This window comes from Aquarana catesbeiana, linkage group LG10 (assembly GCF_042186555.1).
Source record: "Aquarana catesbeiana isolate 2022-GZ linkage group LG10, ASM4218655v1, whole genome shotgun sequence".
NCBI lineage: Eukaryota > Metazoa > Chordata > Amphibia > Anura > Ranidae > Aquarana > Aquarana catesbeiana.
Window position 1 is genome coordinate 15,470,067 of NC_133333.1, and position 22,913 is coordinate 15,492,979.

At 41.3% G+C, this 22,913-nt stretch overlaps 1 protein-coding gene across 1 annotated transcript in view; it reads left to right on the forward strand.

The window, feature by feature from the left end:
- LOC141111490 (uncharacterized) overlaps positions 1-22,913 on the forward strand; it is a 54,330-nt gene that overhangs the window by 12,872 nt on the left and 18,545 nt on the right. The window contains exons 15-28 of the mRNA XM_073603781.1: positions 383-507; positions 716-997; positions 2,096-2,221; positions 6,818-6,977; positions 10,193-10,300; positions 12,633-12,757; positions 12,949-13,230; positions 13,347-13,472; positions 15,231-15,390; positions 18,691-18,828; positions 19,741-19,865; positions 20,065-20,346; positions 20,487-20,612; positions 22,425-22,584. Coding sequence (XP_073459882.1) covers positions 383-507; positions 716-997; positions 2,096-2,221; positions 6,818-6,977; positions 10,193-10,300; positions 12,633-12,757; positions 12,949-13,230; positions 13,347-13,472; positions 15,231-15,390; positions 18,691-18,828; positions 19,741-19,865; positions 20,065-20,346; positions 20,487-20,612; positions 22,425-22,584 — 2,325 coding nt within the window. The remainder of the gene's footprint in view (positions 1-382; positions 508-715; positions 998-2,095; positions 2,222-6,817; positions 6,978-10,192; positions 10,301-12,632; positions 12,758-12,948; positions 13,231-13,346; positions 13,473-15,230; positions 15,391-18,690; positions 18,829-19,740; positions 19,866-20,064; positions 20,347-20,486; positions 20,613-22,424; positions 22,585-22,913) is intronic.

Genomic DNA, 22,913 nt, shown 5'->3' on the forward strand with positions numbered 1-22,913 from the left:
TACCAAGATTTTCCATATCCACCATGGTGGCTTTCCACAAGTTTAGAACTTTAGGCGATTTTCAACCTTTGGTAACCCAGAGCAGTCGTCCAAAATCTATCCACGGCAGATGCTCAGTAGAACTGACTTTGGATTGAGTGTTATATGTTGCTGAACTTTTCACATATCATCATTGATTTTTATTTTGCCCTATTAAATAAGCCAACTCACATTTGTAGACGGTGTAAAGTACTTTATCTGGGTCCTGCCATGAGTTGAGCTCATGGCAGATATAACCTAAACAAATTAAGGCAGCCCCATGTTTGTTAAAATGTCAACGGTTTAAAATTAGTTTTGTGGGTTTTTTTTTTTTGCATGACATGAAGTTTCATCTTTGCCTTAGATCTTCTCTACCCATACGGCTCTGCTATCGACAATATCAATCCAAAGGAACTTGATGGAGGATCTCCAAAGATATTTTCATCTAGACAAATTCCGCTTTTTGGAAGAAATTGCTCTTATCTTTATGTAACTATAATGCTTGATATTTTTTATTACATATATTTTGAATTTAGTTTCTAAAAAATTCTTAAAAAAATAATAATTTTTTTAATTCTTAAAAAAAGAATTACGCACTTGTGTCTATGTAGTAGGTACAGTAATTAGCTACCATTCCTGCACTGTATATTGCTGTGGGTGCAAAAAAAAAAAATCCTGTCGATTTTCTCTTTCACAGGTGAATAATCATGGTCTGTTATCATTCAGCTCGCCAATCAATCAATATATACCACAAGCTCTTCCTGTTGCATTTGGAAACCCGTTCCTGGCTATCTTCTGGACAGATGTAGATGATAGAGTAGCGGGTGATATATATTACCGTGAGAGCACCAATTCCTCTCTTTTGTCCCGGGCCACCACTGATATCAGAACTTACTTCCATGGTGTGAATTTCACGGCTCAGTGGGTGTTTGTAGCCACATGGCACCGAGTTGTGTATTATGGATCTTCAACAAACCAGGTAAAGAAATGACTATGGTGCGTTTTCTTTAAGTTGCAAGAATGGCTGTTTTTTAAACTTTTTAACCAATTCATACAGTACAATACAGGGCCTTTTCACCCCCTTCCTGCCCAAACCAAGTTTCAGTTTTCAGCGCTGTTGCACTTTGAATGACAATTGCGTGGCCATGCAACTGTACCCAAATGAAATTTTTATCATTTTTTTCCCCACAAATAGAGTTTTCTTTTGGTGGTATTTGATCACCTCTGCGGTTTTTATTTTTTGCGCTATAAACAAAAGAAGAGCGATACGTTTGAAAAAAAAAAACATAATATTTTTTACTTTTTGCTATAATAAATATCCCAAATTTTTTTTTTTTAATTTTCCTCCGTTTAGGCCGATATGTATTCTTCTACATATTTTTGGTAAAAAAAAATCGCAATAGGCGTATATTTATTGGTTTGCGCAAATGTTATAGCGTCTACAAAATAGGGGATAGTTTTATGGCATTTTTATTATTATTTTTTTTTTCTACTAGTAATGGCGGCGATCTGCGATTTTTATCATGACTGTGGCAGACAGATCAGACACTTTTTGACACTATTTTGGGACCATTCACATTTATACAGCGATCAATGCTATACAAATGCATTGATTACTGTATAAATGTCACTGGCAGGGAAGGTGTTAACACTAGGGGGCAATCAAAGGGTTAACTGTGTGCCCTAGGGAGTGATTCTAACTGTAGAGGGAGGGGACTCACAAGGGGAGGAAACCGATCGGTGTTCCTCTGTACTGGGAACACATGATCAGTCTCCTCTCACCTGACAGGACCATGGATCTGTGTGTTTACACACACAGATCCACGGTCCTGCTCGGTTAACGGGCAATCGCGGGTGCCCGGCGGACATCGCGGCCGCCGGGCACGCGCATCGTGTCCCGAGTGACGCGGCAGGAAGCGTCGGGTCCCAGATGGCCGGGAAGCCCAGGACGTCATATGACGCCCGTCCAGGATGGGAGATCCCTCCTGCGGACATCATATGACTATATGCGGGATGTGAAGTGGTTAAAATGTCTTTCAGAGGTTTAGTCTTGAACAATTATATGTTGTATTTACAGGTGAACACATTCCAGGCTGTCCTGACCACCGATGGCAATCAGACCTTCCTTATGTACAATTATGATGATATTCAGTGGCCGAGTATTTATTCAAATGGTTACTACCAACATGGACCTTTGGCCTTGGTAAGCAGATCCCTTTATGCCCAAGCTACACGTTTTTGGATTAACTCAGGTTTTTCAAAGAAGTATAATTTCATGGGATAAGCACTGTGAGGAAACACATTTAGAAGCTGTGATCACATGACTTTGTTTATCACGGGAGCAACTGTTAAACATATTAGTGATGACATGGTGATCAATTGCTTTGTTGATAAACAAAGCCATATCTACAGTACATTGTTTTGTTTATAAACAAAAAAAATAGGGTTGCAAAGATACAGTATCTGAAGCGTAGGTCTTTGCTGCTTTCTGCTAGACCAAACTTTATTGGTAGACAATTCGTTTAGTTCCGAATTTGTTTTTTAATGAATTTCAACAAATTTATTCATTTGGAAATATCCGAATTAACGAAAACCTGTTTAACAAATTTTTCTAAATATTTGTAAATTTGAATATTAGAAAATTCGTAAATTCATAAATTCGGAAATGCGGAAATTCAAAATGTGAAAATCTGAAATAATAACTAACTAATAATAACTTAACTTATTAAATTATAGTTAGTTAGAATTGCCTTTCAAATTTGGCTGTCAGGGAACCTAATGAATACATAGTTACGTAATAGGTGAGGTCGAAAAAAGACACAAGTCCATCAAGTCCAACCCATGTGTGTGATTATATGTCAGTATTACATTGCATATCCCTGTATGTTGCGGTCGTTCAGGTTCTTATCTAATAGTTTCTTGAAACTATCGATGCTCCCCGCTGAGACCACCAACTGTGGAAGGGAATTCCACATCCTTGCCGCTCTAATGCCCTGTACACACGGTCGGACATTGATCCGACATTCCGACAACAAAATCCTAGGATTTTTTCCGACGGATGTTGGCTCAAACTTGTCTTGCATACACACGGTCACACAAAGTTGTCGGAAAATCCGATCATTCTGAACGCGGTGACGTAAAACACGTACGTCAGGACTATAAACGGGGCAGTAACCAATAGCTTTCATCTCTTTATTTATTCTGAGCATGCGTGGCACTTTGTGCGTCGGATTTGTGTACACACGATCGGCAAGCTCTCAAACTTTGTGTGTCGGAAAATCCGATAGAAAATGTGTGATGGAGCCTACACACGGTCAGAATTTCCGACAACAAGGTCCTATCACACATTTTCCGTCGGAAAATCCGACCGTGTGTACGGGGCATTACAGTAAAGAACCCTCTGCGTAATTTAAGGTTAAACCTCTTTTCTTCTAATTTTAATGGCCATGAGTCTTGTTAAACTCCCTTCCGCAAAAATCCCTATTGTGGGGTCACCAGTACGGTATTTGTATATTGAACTCATATCCCCTCTAAAGTGTCTCTTCTCCAGAGAGAATAAATTCAGTGCTCGCAACCTTTCCTCATAACTAATATCCTCCAGACCCTTTATTAGCTTTGTTGCCCTTCTTTATACTCGCTCCATTTCCAGTACATCCTTCCTGAGGACTGGTGCCCAGAACTGGACAGCATACTCCAGGTGCGGCTGGAGTCTTGTAGAGTGGGAGAATTATCGTTTTATCCCTGGAGTTAATCCCCTTTTTAATGCATACCAATATTCTGTTTGCTTTGTTAGCAGCAGCTTGGCATTGCATGCCATTGCTGAGCCGATCATCTACTAGGACCACCAGGTCCTTTTCCATCCTAGACTCCCCCAGAGGTTCTCCCCCCAGTCTATAGATTGCATTCATATTTTTGCCACCCAAATGCATTATTTTACATTTTTCTACATTGAACCTCATTTGCCATGTAGTTGCCCACCCCATTAATTTGTTCAGATCTTCTTGCAAGGTTTCCACATACTGTAGAGAAGTTATTGCCCTGCTTAGCTTAGTATCGTCTGCAAATACTGAGATTGAAGCTGTTTACCCCATCCTCCAGGTCGTTTATGAGCAAAATAAACAGGATTGGTCCCAATCTTTAAATATATATATTCTTCTGCCCTTATTGTTTTAACTTTGGATAGTAAAAAAAAAAATTCTTCCAATAAATACCTTATACAGCCCACTTCCTGTTTCTTGTCTGGTCATTAGCCTAGGCTTATGACATCATGCACAGCTCTCTCTCTCACTCTCCTGAGAGTTTGCCAGGAAGGGAGGGGGGTTGAATCATAAGAGGACCAATGAGAGCTGCAGAGCTGGAGGTGTGCCTCTTCGTGTCTGTGTAAATCCAGGAAGTGAACAGGCAGCAGCTTCAGCTGCCCACGGTTAAAATGGTTGCCGCCAGACTCAGTGGAGGGAGATTTTCTGCAGCATATTTGGCAAGTACAGATTCGCAGTAAATATAAAGTAATATGCAAACTGGTTGGAGGGAAGCTTCAGAATATCAAAGATGTTTTTATTACAAATTATGTGAGCAGACTGCAGTTCCTCTTTAACATACAGTATCTCATTGAATCCTCTGCATTAAAGGGAATTGTGACATTTTGCTAATATGTTCCCAGTTTTGACAAAATTAAGGAAAATCTACCCAAATTAAGGTGATAATTGGTGTGGGAAGGGTAAGACTAACATGACAAGGAGGGAATATACTATTACTGTGATTTTCCCAGCCCACCATAGAGGTTTATTATCAGCACGTGTGTTAGGCCATTGTAGGAGAACAGTTGAAATAATTAGTTCCATTTTGAAGAACACAAATTGTTCTTCCTTTTGGTGGTGTAAAAAATGACAGTTGGTGTTGCTCCTTATAACGGATAAAGATTTAGGGTAAATATTGACTAATCAAATATTTTTTATTCTAGTTTTTATTTTTGTATGACTAAACTGGGTTAGAAAGACTAGAAGGATGGATGTGTCCTGACCTTATTTGAACATTAGTACCATGAAGACATCTTGCAATTAGGGATGGGCCGAACACCCCCCGGTTCGGTTTGCAACAGAACATACCGAACAGGCAAAAATTTCTGCAGAACACACGAACACCATTAAAGTCTATGGGACATGAACATGAATAATCAAAAGTGCTCATTTTAAAGACTTATATGCAAGTTATTGTTATAAAAAGTGTTTGGGAACCCGGGTCCTGCCCCAGGGGATCAATGCAAACATTTTTTTTATTAAACGGACGTTTTTTCGGGAGCAGTAATTTTTTTAATGCTTCAAGTGAAAAAATAAAAATGAAATACTCCTTTAAATTTCATAAAACTGCTCATGGCTGTAATGAATTGTCGGGTCTCGGCAATGTAGATAAAACTCATTGAAAAAAAGAGCATGGGATCCCCCCCCATCTATTACCAGGCCCCTTGGGTCTGGTATGAATATTAAGGGGAACCTCAAACCAAAATTTAAAAAAAAATTGCGTGGGGGTCCCCCTAAAATCCATACCAGGCCCTTCGAGTCTGATTTGGAAATTAAGGGGAACCCTGCACCAATTTTTTTTTTTTAATGGCGTAGGGGTCCCCCCAAATCCATAACAGACCCTTACCTGAGCATGCAACCTGGAAGGCCCCCCTCCTGAACCGTACCAGGCCGGTTACGTAAACGGGTTACCCTGCCCCCCTCTGATGCCACGGGGAAGCCATGGGAAAGTCCCCGTGCGTCAGAGGGAGGTGGGGTCACCCGGTTACATCACTGTGTGGCCCCGCCCTCTGTTATATAAGAACTGTCACCTGTGAGGGTGCATCAGACGGCGGGTGCCGCCCATGGAGGCGGATCGTGTCAGTTTTTTTTTTTCAGTCTGTCAGCGGAGCGGTAGAAGAAGATGAATGGACTTTGTGGGACATTTTTATTTTTTTATTTCTTAATAAAGGACTTTTTAATAAAGGTCCCAAGTTGTGTCTTGGTTTTTTTTTAACATTTTGACACTTTTTTTGTGAAATGGTACGGGTACAATGTACCCGTTACCATTTCACACAGGGGGTGCTGGGATCTGGGGGTCCCCTTGTTAAAGAGGGGCTTCCAGATTCTGATAAGCCCCCCGCACACAGACCCCCACAACCACCGGGCAAGGGTTGTGGGGATGAGGCCCTTGTCCCCATCAACATGGGGACAAAGTGTTTGGGGGGATCCCATGCTCTTTTTTTCAATGAGTTTTATCTATATTGCCGAGACCCGACAATTCATTAGAGCGGCGAGCAGTTTTAAATGACTTATTTCCTTTAGAAATGTAATTTTGCTGTGGTACTGTTCTAAACACTGGAAAAATGCGCCACTTTACAGGCATACTATAGACACCCCCCAGGTACGAAATTTAAAGGAATATTTCATTTTTATTGTTTCACTTTAAGCATTATTAAAATCACTGCTCCCGAAAAAAAGTCAGTTTTTGAAACTTTTTTTTGCATTGATACATGTCCCCTGGAGCAGGACCCGGGTCCCCAAACACTTTTTATGACAATAACTTGCATATCAGCCTTTAAAATTAGCAATTTTGATTTTTCATCTTAGTGTCCATAGACTTTAACGGTGTTTCAAATGTTCCCATTTTCACATATTGTTCGGTGTTCGCAGAACATCCGAACAACCAAAGTTCGGCTCGAACTTATGCTCGGGCCGAACCGTTCGCCCATCCCTACTTACAATGTGTTCTATTTAATCTGTATCTTATTTTCATACTTTAAAAATGTTTTTAAATGGTATAGGCTGGGCTGAACAGCGGCTACAATACAGGATACTACACACTCCCAGGATCCCTCACACTCTCCATTGCCAATTTGTCCTCTACAAGCAACGTCAATGTAACCGGACGTTGGGCATTTAAAGTGGACCAACTACATCCAGAAGATGTCAATGGAAATATAGGTGAGGTTCCAGTTCGTTTAACGCTGTGGTAATAAAATAAGTATTATTTGACCCAAATCTGAATTTCAAGGGAAAGTTTTTTTTTCATATTTTGGTGCATACAATGCAAATACGTATGGCAGCTCCTGCTGCTGTCATTCACAGCCAATGAGGAGGGGGCAGGGGGCGGGGTTGAGCCATGCTGTGTGTGTCCATGGACACAAAGTGTGCAGCTTGAGAGCCAGCTCACACAAATGCCCCTATAGCAAGTGACTTGTTCTGGGGGCACTCAGCAGGAGGTATGAGCCAGGAGCGCCGGTGGGGGGACCCGAGAAGAGGAGGGTTAGGACAGCACTGTGTAAAATCATTGCACATACCAGGTACGTATGATATGTTCGTTATTTTAACTACTTCAGCCCCGGAAGATTTGGCTGCTGAATGACCGGGCCATTTTTTGCAATTCAGCACTGCGTCAATTTAACTGACAATTGCGCGGTCGTTCGACACTGCACCCAAACAAAATTTGACGTCCTTTTTTTCCCACAAATAGAGCTTTCTTTTGGTGGTATTTGATCACCTCTGCAGTTTTTATTTTTTGCGCTATAAACAAAAAAAGAGTGACAATTTTGAAAAAAAGCACAATATTTTGTACTTTTTGCTATAATAAATATCCTGATTTTCTTTTTTAAAAAAAGCTATTTTTTTCTCAGTTTAGGCCGATATGTATTCTTCTACATATTTTTGGTAAAAAAAATCGCAATAATCGTATATTGATTGGTTTTTGTAAAAGTTATAGCGTCTACAAAATAGGGGATGGATTTATAGCATTTTTATTTTTTATTTTTTATGATCTGCGATGATCTGCGATTTTTATCATGACTGCGACATTATGGAGGACACATCGGACACTTTTGACACATTTTTGGGATGATTGACGATTATACAGTGATCAGTGCTATAAAAATGCACTGATTACTGTATAAATCCCACTGGCAGGGAAGGGATTAACACTAGGGGGCGATCAAGAGGTTAACTGTGTGTTCTAACTGTAGGGGGAGGGGACTGACTATAGAAGATGACAAATCATGGTTACTAGCTATTAGGAACTCACGATCTGTCTCTCCTCACAGAACAGAACAGGGATTTGTGTGTTTACACACACGTTTACACACGTCCATGATTGACGATTATACAGCGATCAGTGCTATAAAAATGCACTGATTACTGTATAAATCCCACTGGCAGGGAAGGGATTAACACTAGGGGGCGATCAAGAGGTTAACTGTGTGTTCTAACTGTAGGGGGAGGGGACTGACTATAGAAGATGACAAATCATGGTTACTAGCTATTAGGAACTCACGATCTGTCTCTCCTCACAGAACAGAACAGGGATTTGTGTGTTTACACACACGTTTACACACGTCCCTGTTCTGCCTCTCATGCCCGTGATCGCTCGTGGCCAGAGGTCATCGCGCTGTCAGCCACAAGCATCGGCACCCACCGCAGTGCAGCGGCACGCGTGCGTGCCTGCTATCCCGCTTACAGGAGCCGACGTATAGCTACGACGGCTGGTGGGATCGCGCCAACCTGCCGCAGTATAATGACGGTGGCTGGTCGGCAAGCGGTTAAGGGAAAAAAAATTAGGTGCACACTTAGGAGATATTTACTGTACCTATAGGTAGGGGTGCAACAGATAAAAAAACTCATGGTTCGAATTGTTCCTCGGATCAGGAATCATGGATCGGATCATTTTCGGATCAACAAAAAAAATAATTAATTGAATTTACAAAAACCAGTGAAAATTCCACCACCATATAGTCCCCACTGTAATATCCATAATCTCCCCCACTGTAATATCCACATCTCCCCACATCTCCCCCACTAATCTCCACATCTCCCCACATCTCCCCCACTAATATCCACATCTCCCCACATCCCCCCCACTAATATCCACATCTCCCCACACTAATATCCACATCTCCCCACATCTCCCCACACTAAAATCCACATCTCCCCACATCTCCCCCACTAATCTCCACATCTCCCCACATCTCCCCCACTAATATCCACATCTCCCCACATCCCCCCCACTAATATCCACATCTCCCCACATCTCCCCTATGATTGTCTACTTGCTTGCAGGCGGGTGATGATGACGTCAGCGCAACGCTCACCTAGGCCGCCGCCGGGTGTACCAAGATGGCCACTGCTCCAGCGCTAGGCCGAAGCCACGATATTTCCTAAAGCCGAGGCAGCGGAGCTCTCCGCGGATCACGTGTTTGCGGATCCAAACAGGTTGAACCGCTCGGATCATGGATCGGTGACGATCCGTTGCACCCATACCTATAGGTAAGCCTTATTATAGGCTTACCTATAGGTAAAAATCATACCAGGGAATTTATTCCCACTTTAATATCAACAAGCTGATTTACTATGCAAGATAATATACTGTATATTTTCTTGAAGAGTAAAAATAAGACACAAGGCCATTGTTAACTGAACCATAAAAGTAATTACAGTCATATTAATAACACGTTCTAAGGAAATTCAGCTATTAAAAAGAGTGTTTGCAAATTATTTTCAGAGGACGGTATATAATGCCGCGTACACATGAGCGGACTTTACGGCAGACTTGGTCCGGCGGACTTTTCGAATGAACGGACACACGATCAACCAAAGTCCAACAGATTCGTACGTGATGACGTACGACCGGACTAAAATAAGGAAGTTTATAGCCAGTAGCCAATAGCTGCCCTAGCATCGGTTTTAGTCCGTCGGACTAGCATACAGACGGGCGGACTTTTCGACCGGACTCGAGTCCGTCGGAAAGATTTGAAACATGTTTCATTTCTAGGTCTGTCCAACTTTTGGGAAAAAAAAGTCCGCTGGAGCCTGCACACGATCGAATTGTCCGACGGACTCCGGTCCGCCGGACCAAGTCTGCCGTAAAGTCTGCTCGTGTGTACGCGGCATTAGGGTTGTTTTCTTAAAACTGGAGAGTGTAAAATGTGGTGCAACTCTGCATAGAAACCAATCAGCACCCAGGTTTTTGTCAAAGGTTAACTTAAAGAAGCTGAAGTTAGAAGCTGCAGCAGATTTGGCACTCTCCAGGTTTAGTAAATCAACCTCATTGAGTCTTACCTGATCCTTGCCCACTTTACCAAAACCAGAATGGGGTAGGTGGGTTAGAAGGCCGCTGTGTGTAAAAATATTTAGGTATGTTTTTTTTTCCCTAGATAATTCTACAGAAAATGAAACTTCTACGGTCACTCCACTGACAAGTACGTCTGGGACCTTCACCACACAATCCACAACTATTACCTCTCCTTTTATACTGTCTTCAGGTAACAAAAATTCACAAGCAACTATTTCTAGTATAAACTAGGCGTGAGGGATCCTAAGATCTTCTTATACGATCTACGATGAATCTTACTCTTCAGCTTCTCCAACATATTCTATGAATCTGTCTAGTCCTGAGATTCCTTAAATTTCAGGACTGGAGTGAACACATTTGAAAATCATTTGCTAGGTAAAAAAAAATCTCCCATATACAGTGCCTTGAAGAAGTATTCATACCCCTTGAAATTTTCCACATTTGGTCATGTTACAACCAAAAACTTACATTTTTATTGGGATTTTATGTGATAGACCAGGGGTCTCCAAACGATGGCCCTCCAGTTGTTTGTGAACTACACTTCCCATCATGCCTAGTCATGTCTGTGAATGTCAGAGTTTTCCAATGCCGAATGGGGCGTATAGTTCCGCAACAGCTGGAGAGCCGTAGTTGGGAGATCCCTGTGATAGACCAACACAAAGTGGCACATAATTGTGAAGTGGAAGGAAAATGATAAATGTTGTACAATTTTTTTTACAAATAAATGTATGCAAAGTGTGGCCTGCATTTGTATTCAAGTCAATACTTTGTAGAACCGCCTTTCACTGCAATTACAGCTGCAAGTCTTTTTGGGATGTCTCTACCATCTTTGCACATCTAGAGAGGGACATTTTTGCCCATTCTTCTTTCCAGAATATCTCAAGCTCTGTCAGATTGGATGGAGAGCGTCTGTGATCAGCAATTTTCAAGTCTTGCCACAGATTCACAATTGGATTTAGGTCTGGACTGTGACTAGAGCATTCTAACACATGAATATGCTTTGATCTAAACCATTCCATTGTAGCTCTAGCTGTATGTTTAGGGTCGTTGTCCTGCTGGAAGGTGAACCTCCACCCCGGTCTCAAGTCTTTTGCAGACTCCAACAGGTTTTCTTCTAAGATTGCCCTGTATTTGGCTCCATCCATCTTCCCATCAACTCTGACCAGCTTCCCTGTCCCTGCTGAAGAAAAGCATCCCCACAACATGATGCTGCCACCACCATGTTTCACGGTGGGGATGGTGTGTTCAGGGTGATGTGCAGTGTTAGTTTTTCACCACACATAGCGTTTTGCTTTTAGGCCAAAGAGTTCAATTTTGGTCTCATCTGACCAGAGCACCTTCTTCCACATGATTGCTGTGTCCCCCACATGGCTTCTCGCAAACTGCAAACGGGACTTCTTATGAATTTCTTAAAACAATGTCTTTCTTCTTGCCACTCTTCCATAAAGAGCAGATATGTGGAGAACACGACTAATAGTTGTCCTGTGGACAGATTCTCCCACCTGAGCTGTGAATCTCTGCAGCTCCTCCAGAGTTACCATGGACCTCTTGGCAGCTTCTCTGATGAATGCTCTCCTTGCCCGGCCGGTCAGTTTAGGTGGACGGCCATGTCTTGGTAGGTTTGCAGTTGTGCCATACTCTTTCCATTTTCCGATGATGGATTGAACAGAGCTCCGTGAGATGTTCAAAGCTTGGGATATTTTCTTATAACCTAACTCTGCTTTAAACTTCTCCACAACTTTATCCCTGACCTGTCTGGTGTGTTCCTTGGCCTTCATGGTGCTGTTTGTTTACTAAGGTTCTCTAACAAACCTCTGAGGGCTTCACAGAACAGCTGTATTTATACTGAGAATAAACTACACACAGGTGGACTCTATTTACTAATTAGGTGACTTCTGAGGGCATTTGGTTCCACTAGATTTTATTTAGGGGTATCAGAGTAAAGGGGGCTGAATACAAATGCCCCCCACACTTTTCACATATTTATTTGTAAAAAAAACATAAAAATAAAACCATTTATCATTTTCCTTCAACTTCACAATTATGTGCCACTTTGTGTTGGTCTATCACATAAAATCCCAATAAAATACATTTACGTCATTGGTTGTAACATGACAAAATGTGGAAAATTTCAAGGGGGTATGAATACTTTTTTAAGGCACTGTATACATTTTGTCTGTGTATTTAGCTGTTTGCCTGGAGATGATCTCTAAATTAGAGTATGAAAGTGAGGTTTATGACTCCATAGGTATCACTTCATTGCATTTTATTTTAACATTCAGCATATTTATTGTAAAGCCTTCACAGTGAGTACCGTCAGCAGCAGACTAGTTTCTGCGATAAGCCTTGTTCACAGCACACATATATGTTGAAAAACATTAATACATAAAAGACTTTCACATGACTACCACTCCTCTCCAATCAACGTGTTCAATGGAAATCAGGTGATTGGTTACAAATTGTCAATTGCATTCATTGCATTTTTGATATTCTATAAAATGATGTTTGATCTTTTCTTTTAGATCTTCTCTACCCCTATGGATCCGCTATCGACAACGAGAATCCAAAGATGGATGATGGAGGATCTTCAATTATATATTCTGATAGAGAAATCACACTTTTTGGAAGAAACTGCTCCTATTTTTACGTGAGCATCTCGCTTGGATTTTTATACATATATTTTGATACTAATTTCTAAAACGTGCTTCTAATTATTAAAAGAAATACTCTTACCATTTTTAAAGGAGGCTTTGTTCTTAATATATACTGTTATTTTTTATGTACTGTATATGGTTGTGGGCTCAAAAAAAAAAAAAATCTTGATGTTCTCTTTCACAGGTGAATAATAATGGTCTGTTATCATTCCACTCATCAATCAGTCAATTTGTACCACAAGCTCTTCCCGTTGCTTTAGGAAACCCGTTCCTGGCTATCTTCTGGGCTGATGTAAATAACGCATTAGCGGGTGATATATATTACCGTCAGAGCACCGATCCCTCTCTTCTGTCCCGGGCCACCTCCGATGTCAGAACTTACTTCCATGGTGTGAATTTCACATCACGGTGGGTGTTAGTAGCCACATGGCACCGAGTTGCGTATTATGGATCCTCAACAAACAAGGTGAGGGGAAAAAAACATAAAAAAACATTTTCTCCTAACCACTGACAATGTTAGTCTGAACCTAAAAATGCTGTTTATATAATTAGATCCTAAATTACCATTTTCTGTATTTACAGGTAAACACCTTCCAGGCTGTCCTGACCACCGATGGCAATCAGACCTTCCTTCTGTATAATTATGCAGATATTCAGTGGCCGAGTACACAAGGAAATGGTTCCTACTATGATGGTCCTCTAGCATTGGTGAGAAAATCATTAGTCTGTGGATTATAAAAAAAAATAATAATTCTTAATTATTAAAAAAAAAATGGAGAAATTTGGCATCAGAAACATATACGTAGCCTCCCTGACGGTATTCCCGAGTGTGGCTCGGGGTTCAATTTCAGCACCATTAGCGGTAACCCCGAGCCACACTCATGATTCCATCTCAGGATCCTGGTGCAGGTTACTTACCTTGTCCCCAGGATCCTGCGATGTCCCCCTGCGCTGTCTACGGGCTTCATCCTCTGCCCGAAGCCTCTCTGTGCCGGGCTCCGTTCCCTGCGAGCATCGCGACGCACGGGGGCGGAGCCTGGCGGAAAATTCAAAAGAATGTAAAAATCATAACACATACAGTACACTGGAATCTTACAGATTACAGTACTGTATGAAATCATTTCACTTCCCTTTTGTCCCCAGTGCTTTGTCCAATGCCCTGCATGCAGTTTTATATCATATATACTGTTCTTTCTGCCTGGAAAATGGAGATTGTCCATAGCAACCAAAAAGTGTCCCTTTACGTCAAAAGTGGCTTTAGACCAGCTAGAAAACAGCGATAGTAAATTAGAACACTTGCAGAATTGAGCGATAGTGAATCGTGGGGAAATTAATTTTATTATTATTTTTTTTTTTTTTTTTAATTATTTATATTTATTTATTATATTATAATTTATGATTTTGTGTTTCAAACTTCATCATACCGGGGATGTCTATTAGACTCTTGGTGGACAGATATAAGTGTGTTACAGGCATACCCCACTTTTAAGTACACAATGGAGTTATTTACTAAAGCTAGAAAGTGCAAAATCAGGCTCACTTCTGTATAGAAACCAATGAGCTTCTAACCCCAGCTTGTTCAATTAAGCTTTGGTAATAAAACCTGGAAGCTCATTGGTTTCTATGCAGAAGTGAGCCTGATTTTGCACTTTCCAGCTTTAGTAAATAAACCCCATTATGTACTTAAAAGTGGGGTATGCCTGTATTGCTAAGAATTACAGACTTACAATATAAAACGCCAAATTTCTATGCAAAATAACTGTACCGCTTTGAGACGTAAAAATCTGAAATAATCATACCGCCAGGGAGGTTAAAAAAAAAATTGTGTAAAAAAAAAAAGTTAATTACAGGCTCAGGCTTAAAAAGAAGCTTCGGTTTTTGTTTTTATTTAGTTTTTAGGTTTTTTTTGCTTGCTAAAACATGGACTTTTTGTTCTTGACTACCAGCAAAATAAACCCAGATCGCAAGCAATTGTGCTGCAAGTTTGTAAATGACTTGCTAAGCTATTGCTAGACTTGCCAGGCTTCACAAGTTTGTTGCACAATTGCAGCAAGTCCGCATTGCATGACTACTGATCAACTTTCTTTCCAAACATTCTACAAGTCTGCTGCAAGTTCAGGTCCAGTTATGTTGTGCAATAGTCCTCCCACCACAGGGGGTCACTGTGGCTGAATTTTCATGCTGTAGACTTGCAGAGCTCTTGCTGTAGACTCACCACTGCAACTTTGCTCTCGCTAGAGAGTTGCCACGCAAATTTGCTTCAAACTGGAAGAGTGACAACTAGAAAAGTTGCTCTGCGAGTGTACAACTTGCCAGTTAAAATGTGCAGCAAGTTAACAGACCTACAATTCAACACCGCCACAAATTTGTGGCAAGTTTATCCTTGCTGTCTGGGAAGTTTATACAGAGATGAATTCAGTATCATTTTTACAGACAATTATTTAAAAATGTTTCTGAACTGCATAGGCTGGGCTCAACAGCGGCTACAATACCGGATACTACACACTCCCAGGATCCCTCACACCATCAATTGCCAATCTATCATCTACAAGCAACGTCAACATGACCGGACGTTGGGCATTTAAAGTGGACCAACCACATCCAGAAGACGTCAATGGAAGTATAGGTGAGGTTCCACTGCATTTAACATTGTGGTAATAAATCAATTGTTATTTCACCAGATCTAAACTAATTTCAACAGAAGTATTGTATATTTTCAGTGAACATATGTTTAGAGTTATTGTAATAACTTCTGACCGTACATTATTCATTTATCTTGTACAATGTTCCTTTAGATTTACCAAAACCATACAATATGGAGGCCATGCCTAAACACTTTCAATGTGTATGCAAACAGGCAGGCCCTTGCACTACATAGTTGAAGGTAAATCTAAAGGAAATTGAACAAGAAAATTGTATAATGTGTGGCCAGCTTAAAGTGGTTCTAAAGGGTTGTAATTTCCCCCCCAAAAAATAACAAACATGTTATACTTCCCTCCTCTGTGTAATGGTTTTGCACAAAGCAGCCCAGATCCTCTTCTTTTTTGGGTCCCCAGCTGGCGGTCCAGGCTATTCCCCCTGCCTCTTGCTGTGGGGGCCACACAAGCAGGCTCGCTCCCGAGCCTCGTTCCTGTGAATTAGACATTGAGCACTTACGCGCAGAACGCAGCTTGGCCCCCACCCACACCATCTCCTCATCGGCTGACTGGCTGTGATTGACAACAGCTGGAGCCGTTTGTCTGCGTGAGCCCATGAGGAGAGAGAGAGACCTGGGAGAGAGCCGCTGATCTCAGGCACATCGCCGGATGGAGATGGGGCTTAAGTAAGTATAATGCCCCGTACACACGATTGGACTTTCCGACAACAAAACCGTGGATTTTTGTTTGAAGAATGTTGGCTCCAACTTGTCTTGCATACACACGGTCACACAAATGTTGGCCAACAATTACGAACGTGGTGGAAAAGAAACATATCACCGCTCCAGGAGGACAGACAGAAAGTAAACCTCTCTCTCGGTTCAGAAGCCGTAGGTGCTGGCAATTGCTAGTAGCAATAAACAGGAACTGATTCTGGACAGCCGCACTCTTAAAAAATAGCCTTATTTATTGGGAAAATTCACATCAAAATCAAAGATGAAAATCACAGCAGACAAAAGAGCTGACGTTTCGCACTAGCATTACGAATGCGGTGACGTACAACAAATACGACGAGCTGAGAAAAAGGAAGTTCAATAACCAGTGCGGCTCCTTCTGCTTGATTCCGAGCATGCGTGAACTTTTGTGCGTCTGACTTGTGTACACACGATCGGAAATTCCGACAACAAAGTTTTGTTGGCAGAAAATGTGAGAATATTAAAGTGACAGTGTGGCACTAATGATATATATATGTACCCTGGATATGGTACAGCTACAAAAAATAGAATGTGCAAATCCACAACAAAACAGAAATAAAAATATGCTGTGTTAAACACAGCGAGTGTATAAAACATAAAAAAATAGTCCACAAAATTGTGAAGAGGTGGGTTCTTCCCGTGAAGATGTCTCCAATCACATGGGAATAATGAACTGCATGTCTGTAGTCACTTTAAAACTTCTAAGGTGAATGAATACTCTTACTGACTTTGGTGGACCCAGAGTGTCATACGACAGATTGGTCTAGCAGGCTAAGGATCCTATATGATATGGATCAGGTACTGGACGTCGGGAGGTCAGCCGGATCTGATGTGGTGTCCCCAACTCTCGGTTCGTGGATCGCACCGGTAATCTGCGGACTGAACAGTGGTCTCCCAAGACGTTTCTTCATGGACTCCAAAGGACAAACATATAGAGGAAAAAGGAAGGAGGACTCCAAATAGTGCAGGTCAAACCATCAGGGTTTACTTCCTCTTTAAGTTACAGTACTTCTGGTACAGCATTTAATTTTTTTATGAGCTTTTGTTTTATTTAATTAAATATAAATGTTTATAGACCCTAAATTTGCAGTTGAGATATCATCCACAAAGGTTGTGCATTGTTTTTAGTTCAGGTGGCCAACATATAGACTATACATTGTAAGAAGGAGCAGTAAAGCACAACCACGGTCTAGCTCTCCAAAGCAGAAAGCACATCCTGCCTAAATAGTAGTTAAATGTCTGCCTTCATGTACCGCTAAAACTATACAAAAGTAAAACATCACACACACATATGCCCAACCTCATCGGCTGCTTGCTGGAGATGCTCTGGCATCCCTGCTGGTTTCCTACATAAGTTCTGGGATTGCCCAAAGGTTCAGGAATATTGGAGGGAGGTAGCTCAATTCATCCACGGATTGACTACTATACCTATTCCTCTGACAATTAGTGTCTGTCTCCTCGGCCTTGTGGAACAGTTGGCGTTAGCTAAAGCAATCCGCACCCTAATAGGTATCCTATTATTTTATGCAAGGAAAGCCATAGTACTAAAATGAAAGTCAGCCAACCCCCCTACCTTGTCATCGTGGAAAACATTAATTAACAAAATTATACCCCTATAAAAAGAAACATATTTATCCCGAAAATGCCACAAAAAAATATGAAAAAGTCTGGCACTTGTGGACAGACTCAGAGTCCACGACAGATGATCAGCCTGTTGGGGACTACCCTGGTTAGATACCCTGAATATCTCTCTGTGGAGTGGAGTGTTGGGGTCCAGGCCCCAAGCAAGTGAGTGGTGGAGTTAGTCCAGAGGTCGAGTGATTTTACTCGACCCTAGCTGTCCTTGCGACATCCGACTCTGAGAGATAAGAGAGATGAGAGGTCCTACAGGAATAGATATATCTTGTCACTATCCTACCATGTTGAACCTGGGTACTAGAAATTTTGTTAGTAATTTTAACTATAGTTAGATATGTTTTGAGATACACGGTGAGTTGTACGTTGTTATGCACATGGCTATGTGCACCAATTGGCCAGGGTATGCCATAATGGACCTGTTTTGTACCTCCACAGTGAAATTTTTCAATAAAAAGAATTTTCAAAAAAAAAAAAAAAAGAATAAACATATAGGGGCGAATTACTAAAACTGGAGAATGCAAAATCTGGTGCAGCTGTGCATGGTAGCCAACCAGATTCTAACTTCAGCTTGTTCAGTTAAGGTTTGACAAAAAAAAAACTGGAAGCTGATTGGTGTCTGTGCAAAGCCGCCCCAGATTTTGCACTCCCTAGTTTAGGTAAATCAACCCCGATAGACATTGTCCGCCCAACCATCAGAGTAATTACAGTCATGTTAATAACACTTTCTAAGGAAATTCATCTTTCTTTAAAAAAAAAAAGTCTTTGCAAAATATTCTCAGAGGATATGTTGGGTGCCTTTTTTTAATCCTTGCCCATTTCACCAAAACCAGAATGGGGTTGATGGGTTTGGAGGCCTCTGTGTGTGTGCACATTCTTAATTCTCTTTTTTCCTCCTAGATAATTCTACAGAAAATGAAAATTCTACAGACACTCCACTGACAACTACACCTGGACCCTTCACCACACGCTCCACAACTATTACCTCTCCCTTCACACGGACCACAAATGATACTCCTCCTTTTATACGGTCTTCAGGTAACAAAAGTTCACAAGCTACTTTTATTCATAAGTAGTATAAACTAGGCATGAGGAACTCTGAGATGTTCTTATATGATCTACAGTGATGTCTGGGGATGTCTCTTCTTGCTGAACCACCTGAGATGCTGGAAAGCTCCCTGTCTGATTGTTTGGATTTTCTTGCCTTGTCTCTTCTTTTTGGTGAACCCTTTGCTCCTCCCATGAACTTCCTGATTTAAGCCATGTCTCTGCACTTCCTGTTTATCAGATTATTGTGATCTCTCCAGCCAGTATGTCGTTCTTGTCACTTCTGCTGCTCTCCGCATCTCTGCTATGTCCGCATCTCTGCTACCACTTGTTACAGACCTTTGGCTTCTTCCTCGACTACCCTTTTTTAAACCCCAACCTGTGTGACCATGTGTTAGTGACCTTTGGCTTGTTTACTGACTACACTTCTGCTTGATCCCTACCTGCTATATCTGTTACTGGATCCCTTCTTGCTCACCTCCTGGTGGGGCAACCTGAGGACCGCGACCTGGTACTAACATGCAGCAAAACCCATCTCCACCATCAGAATCTTTACGAATATTACTTAGACCCCCACACCCCTCTGTCATCCTCCGGGGTGACCTGCTGCTGCACTTCCGAGCCTGACCCTGGACTGTGACACTTACTTTTCAGTTGCTTCAACATATTCTATGAATCTATCCATTCCTGAGATTCTGTATATCTCAGAACTGGATGGACCTTTTTGAATTCCTTTAAAATAAGCTCCCCTGTATTCATTTTATGTGTGTATTTAGCCATTTGTTTGAAGACCATCTTTAATTAAGAGTATGAAAATGAGACAGTGATGTTTCTGACCTAATAATTATCACTTTGTTGCATTTTTTTGATAATTCATAAAATGGTGTTTGGTCTTTGCTTTAGATCTACTCTACCCATATGGATCCACTATTGACACTGTCAATCCAAAGATAGACGATGGAGGATCTCCAGTGATATATTCTTCTAGACAAATCCCACTTTTTGGAACAGCTTACTCTTATCTTTATGTAAGCATCATGGCTTGAGTTTTTTATGCATATATATTTTGAACTTAATGTCTAAGCATGCTCATAAATATAAAAAAATAAAATAGTGCTCGTACCATTTTGAATGGAGGCTTCATTCTTCTTATATACTGCTTTGTTATATATTATATGTTGCTGTGGTTGAAAAAACATTTTTTTTTCTCATTGTTCTCCTACACAGGTAAATAATAATGGTCTGTTATCATTCAGCACACCAGTCAGTCAATATAGACCACAATCTCTTCCTGTTGCATTTGGGAACCCGTTCCTGGCTATCTTCTGGGCTGATGTAGATAATAGATTAGCGGGAGATATATATTATCGTGAGAGCACCGATCCCGCGCTTCTGTCCCGGGCCACCGCTGATGTCAGAACTTACTTCCAGGCCGTGAATTTCTCAGCTCAGTGGGTGTTTGTAGCCACCTGGCACCGAGTTGCATATTTGGGATCTTCAACAAATAAGGTGAAGGAGAAAACATAAAGACATTTTTTTTTTAAATAGCTATGACAGCTGATTTGTTTCACCATTGTCATCGTTTGTGTAAACCTCAATGTTCTGTTTAAATTTTTAGATCCTAAATGATCATTTTTTTGTATATACAGGTGAACACTTTCCAGGGTGTCTTGAGCACTGATGGCAATCGGACCTTCCTTCTGTACAATTACGAATATATTCAGTGGCCGAGTATACACGGAAATGGTTCCTACCAAGATGGACCTTTGGCATTGGTGAGAAAATCATCAGTCTGTGAATTATACATTTTTACATTTTTAATGGTTCAGGTCCGGAAATTATTTCTGAGGTACTGGAAGTCTACAGAACCTCCCACAGTGAAGGAATGGATAGCTCAAATGGGCAACATCGTAAGATTAGAAAAATATTTTTACCAACACAGGGGTAGCTTCAGGAAATTTGACAAGCTGTGGGCTCCCTGGTTGATTGTCCCCGGCTTAGCCCCAGTAGATCTTGTTCTGGACCGGATGCTATAACTGTGGTGCTCCAGAATTGTCATCTGCACTGCAGCACCCTCATTAAGAGCAGTGGAGGTGACATGATTTTATATATGCCTGATTGTGTATATCTAAGTGCTTGATGTCTGAGATCATCCTTTGTGTTGATGCCTTGTGATCGTACAGTGAAGATGTTCCTTTTTGTAATGTTTTTTTCTTTGAGATCAGCAGTGGCGGCCGCTCCATTAGGGGTGCCACCCACCTAATTCATGCGCCCGGCCCCTAATCTACATGCAGGGCACCGGACGCATGGATTTCAATGGGTTTTCTAAAACCCTGAGCCCACCCAGTTGTGTGACATTAGCAAATTAATATTCGCTAATGTCTTCCTGCTTCTCCTCCCGGGCCAATCAGGAAGTGGGTCCTGAGACCTGATTGGCCAGGGAGTCTTAGGACTCCTGGCCAATCGGGTCTCAGGACCCACTTCCTGTTCGGCAGAGAGGAGAAGCAATGCCTGTTCAGCCCGGGAGCCTGGAGCGAGGAGCAGCCTCCTAAGGTAAGGCCAGACTGATCGCCGCCTTCCCGTCCGATCGCCGCCTTCCCGTTAAAAAAAAACTGATAGTATTAGGGAAAGGAACAAAAAAATACTTGAATAGAAGCAAGTACATTTTTTGGCATTAGAAACTGGTACAAAAAAGTGCCAAAGAAAAGTTGCTTACAGGCTCAAGCTTCAGTTTTCTTTTTACAAATAATGTAGGTGATGACATTTAAAAAACAGGTTCTTGCCAGTGTCCGGAGTCTAGTGTTGTCTTCCTGCAGCCAGTTTTTCTTGCTGCTGGGGGTCCCTAGCACAGCTATCATGGATATGTGAGCCAGCTATGGCTTCCTAAGGAACCACAGCTGGCCGCCCACTACATGGCAGGATCCACATTTATTTTACACTTATCAAATAGATAAAACAAAACATTTTTAATGAGATATTTAATAGACTTAAAAGGAGCAAATAAGAAACAGTCATTATTATGGCATACTGTACATATGCTTTAAACAGATAAGTGTTCGGCTGAGACGAGTGACTTCTTCCGTTTTGGATAGCATCCTCTGATGTTTCAATAAAAAAAGTCAAGCCAAAAGGCAAGCAGTGTTCTATCTCATTAGCTGACCCACGGTGCTCTGGGAATTGTGTCATATTACTATTATACAGGATTTATATGGCACCAATACTTTGCGCAAGGTTAGACGGTCCATAGGCTCTAATAGGCTGCAAAATATGTGGGCTTGTGGTGCAGAGCATTGCGCCATGAGTCCACCCAAGTGTTACAACAGCAAATTAATATTTGGTGCTGTAACACTGATCTTCAATCCAGCCAATCAGAAGCGGGGTGAGACTGGGGGTGGCACTGTTTGCCACCCCCCCTGCAAAGAAAATTGTCACCGGCCAGCAGAAATCTCCCCAACACAAGGGATATTCTTATCTTTGACAGTTGCCACCAGAACATATTGTCCTCATTGGAAGATTCGTCCTCTTTTTTTCTATAACATTGTCCTCACACTGTTTGTTATAATATAATGTGTCCTTATGTTTCACAGGCTGGACTGAACAGTGGATATGACACAGGATACTATACACTCCCAGGATCCCTTTCATTAGGCATTGCCAATTTAGCAAACACAAGTAATGTCAACTTTACTGGACGCTGGGCTTTTAGGGTGGACCAGCTACATCCCGAAGATGCCAATGGAAATATTGGTAGGGGTAAATGAATGCTCGGAATTGTCTGGTAGATTATTATTTAATATTAATTTGTTATCATCATAGCAGGTTCATCACCACCATTGTTATGGACAATTACCCCCTCCTTGACTCAGTTGTTAAATTTCCATCAAGCAATAAACCTAAACTGATCAAACTCTTGTGCCCAGCTGTCCTAATCTATGCCACAAATATTAGAACTGAGTAAATGTTATATTAAAAATCTGCAGTCTATGACTTATAAAGTCATTGGGGTTTATTTGCTAAAGACAAATAGCCTGTTCACTTTGCAAGGGATTTTTTTTCCCCAGAACTTAGTGAATGAG